Below are 3,248 nucleotides of genomic sequence, written 5' to 3'. Positions count from 1 at the left end.
AAGCATTGAGTTAGCAATATAATAATCCAATGTAGTAGTAATAGGAAAGAGAGAGCAGTTTTTATTTTACTAGTACGTGTATTTGATGAAAAAATGAACTGAGGATTCATTCTTCGAATAAGTTTAAAAGTTAAAACAATAACGGATAATATTCCGAAAGCAGAGAAATGAATTCAATTGGACCAGTTTATCAAAAAAGTTGTATTCTTTAAATAACTAAGCTTGAAACAATTACGGAGTAATATTATGGAAGAAAAATATGATTTCAATTGGACAGTAGCTTAATAAGTTGGTACTAACATTTAATGGTGTTTCCCTAAACTTGAATGGGCAATTGTGTGGATTAAAAGAAAATACGAAGATGTATTTAATTATTTCTTCCCAATTAATAACGTATTTGAATTAAAAACTATTGACTTTGGCCAATATTGAAAGTATAAAACGACTTTTAAAATAGGTTCTTTATTTTCGAAATTTATGTAGTACTATCTCCACCTGAAAATTTGATGCAATTTATCATTTTGGTCTGTTTTTTAAAGTTTGACACACTTTACTTTTTTTCATTCTTGGTAGTGGACCCTATATTCCACTAACTCATTCATACTCATATTTTATTATAAAACTAATACTTTAAAAGTAGGACACACATCTCACCAACTTTTTCAACTCACTTTCCATTAATACTACTCCCTCCATTCCATAGTAATAGGGGCGTTTTTCCATTTTCGTCTGTTCCATAGTAATAGAGTCATTTCCCTTTTTAGTAAAAGTCAACACATTTTTCCACACCTACTTTACTCTCTCTTACTTTTTTCTATCTTCATCTCTCTACCTTTTTCATTTTTCCCTTTATTCTCTCTTTATTTAACTCACCTAACACAATTTTTCTTAATTTCCGTGCCGAAAAATTTTGCATCCATTACTATAGAACGGAGGGAGTATTTCTTAAAACCCATATCGAATCAAAGTGTGTCAATATTTGGGGAACGGAGATACCATGAAGTACTAGTAATAAATAAGGAAAAAGACAAGAGGAAAAATTGGTGAAGGTGAAATGGATGGGTAGGTGGTGGTACCGTACGGCCCGAGCCCATCTTGTGAGCCCGCTCACACCAAACTATTTTTCCCACACCAACTACCAAAATTAAAGTGAAACCATCTACTCTCTCTCTCTCCACTCACACACACACACACGTGTGTGTATATATATACACACATTTTTTATGCTTGCTGAGACACCGAGATTTCCTCTCTCTATCTGCACTCACCAAACCAGAGAGAGACTCGCACCAACCTCCAATTCGAGGTGATCGTCGGATTAATGGCGTCGAGCCTCACCAAACACTTCCTCGGAGCTCAATCGTCTTCCGATGGACTCGCTCGCCTTGGATCTCTCCAGTCGCAGCCGTTGCCGCCGTCGCGCAGCCTCCAGCTGCCTGCGCGCCGATCCAGCGTCAAACGCCTCGGTGAGGATCTCCTGATTTTCCGCTTTGTTCTAGTTTGAGTTGCGAAATTGATGTTGCTTTTGGTAAAATCGGGCGTGATTATAGCTGGTGGATTTTATTTGACTATTGTTGTTTGATTGCGTGTTTTTGTGCGCTTCCTTTTGTGCTGGTGAAATCCGAATCGAAATGAAATGTGAAGCGTTGTGTTCGAGATGGAGAATAGTTGAGTTTTTATCAGTAGATTTTAGCTGCTGTTCCGGTTTTAATTTACTTCGTAATGTTTGTGTAATTAGGTTATAGTTAGATTAATAGCTTGAGGTTTTTGAGATGTTTTGTGCCTTCTGTTACAACATGCCTCGCTTAGGTGGAGTTTACGACTTCATGTTATGGTTATTTTGAATCCGATTAGTGTCATTTAGATCGAACTACCTAGAGCATACCGATTAGTAGGGGGTACGAGAAAGTAATTAGTTCTGTTTCCTTACCAACTTTTGATGATAGTGTACAGAGAGATCCATGATGGAGATGAAGTTTATATTTACGTGTGTATAAAAAGGATCTGGTGCGAATGACTGTTATAGGAGTGAAATGAGAATTACTATCAGCTCTTTATCACAAATATCTGTGGTTGATGCTTCTCCTTTCTGGACAATGCAGCACCTGAGTTTGAATCCTATTAGGATCGGAAATTTTATTTTATTTATTATTCGTTGTTTCTGAGTTTGAATCCTATTAGGACCGGGAATTTTACTTTAATTCGTTCATTTATTATTTGTTGTTTTTGTGTGCGGCTTCAATGATTTTATATGCTTTTTTGTCATTCTCTTCCTCACATAAATTCAAGTTCTTACTAGCTCCCACCCCTATATGAGGTCGTTAAGAATGCTAAATACTTGCATGCTTGTTTTGAACAGAGATACAGGCTGCGGGAAGTACATACGGAACCTATTTCCGGGTTACAACATTTGGCGAATCTCATGGAGGAGGTGTAGGCTGTGTAATTGATGGATGCCCTCCTAGACTTCCCCTCTCAGAAGCTGATATGCAAGTAGATCTTGACAGAAGGTGCTTGCAAAGCTACTATGTTGTTCTCTCTTGTATTGTTTAATAGCTTCATGTATACATGGATGAAACCTGCTACTATCTTTTATGAGAGGGAGTGTTGGTTAATGACTTAATGTAGACTGATTTCACTCACAAGATTTAAGAAGTGGTAATGAGATTTGGGAGGAGTAGCTTTCTATTGAAGTTGTCAGTTGTTTCTGAAAGAATTAGTTAGTTGTCTGTCATCAGTGCATTAGTTGATTGTGAATGTATGAGTTATTTCTTTTAGGAGGCCAGGCCAGAGTAGAATAACCACCCCAAGAAAGGAGACCGACCAATGCAAAATTGCTTCAGGGACTGCTGATGGTCAGTCAAATCGTTTTCCAGTCTGAATGGACTATTTTGCTTGTCTTGCACCTTCGCACCAGTTGGTGGCCCTTTTGATTTTAATAATATGGGCTTTTTTGTGTCATCTTTATTCCAGGATTCACAACAGGATCTCCAATTAAGGTAGAAGTGCCCAATACTGATCAAAGAGGAAATGTAAGTGCCTTATTCTCCTTCTCTACTTCTTTCAGGGAGCTTTCTCAAGAATTATCATAACAGAGGCATGCAAGCTATATGTTGCTTAGTTATATTTTGTTGTGGAATACTTTCCAGGACTACACTGAAATGTCACAAGCCTATAGGCCATCTCACGCGGATGCAACTTATGATTTCAAATATGGTGTTAGATCAGTTCAGGTACTGTCATGTTAC

General features: G+C 37.4%; 1 protein-coding gene across 1 annotated transcript in view; it reads left to right on the top strand.

The window, feature by feature from the left end:
• The first annotated feature begins 1,224 nt into the window (after positions 1-1,224).
• The window catches only part of LOC125202441 (chorismate synthase 1, chloroplastic), a 5,214-nt gene continuing 3,190 nt past the window's right edge, over positions 1,225-3,248 (top strand). Inside the window, exons 1-5 of the mRNA XM_048100833.1 lie at positions 1,225-1,466; positions 2,360-2,510; positions 2,779-2,855; positions 2,974-3,032; positions 3,150-3,233. Coding sequence (XP_047956790.1) covers positions 1,322-1,466; positions 2,360-2,510; positions 2,779-2,855; positions 2,974-3,032; positions 3,150-3,233 — 516 coding nt within the window. The 5' untranslated portion in view covers positions 1,225-1,321. The remainder of the gene's footprint in view (positions 1,467-2,359; positions 2,511-2,778; positions 2,856-2,973; positions 3,033-3,149; positions 3,234-3,248) is intronic.

This window comes from Salvia hispanica, chromosome 1 (genome assembly GCF_023119035.1).
Source record: "Salvia hispanica cultivar TCC Black 2014 chromosome 1, UniMelb_Shisp_WGS_1.0, whole genome shotgun sequence".
Lineage (NCBI taxonomy): Eukaryota > Viridiplantae > Streptophyta > Magnoliopsida > Lamiales > Lamiaceae > Salvia > Salvia hispanica.
Note: the sequence above shows the minus strand (reverse complement) of the source record. Positions and strands in the feature narration are given on the sequence as shown.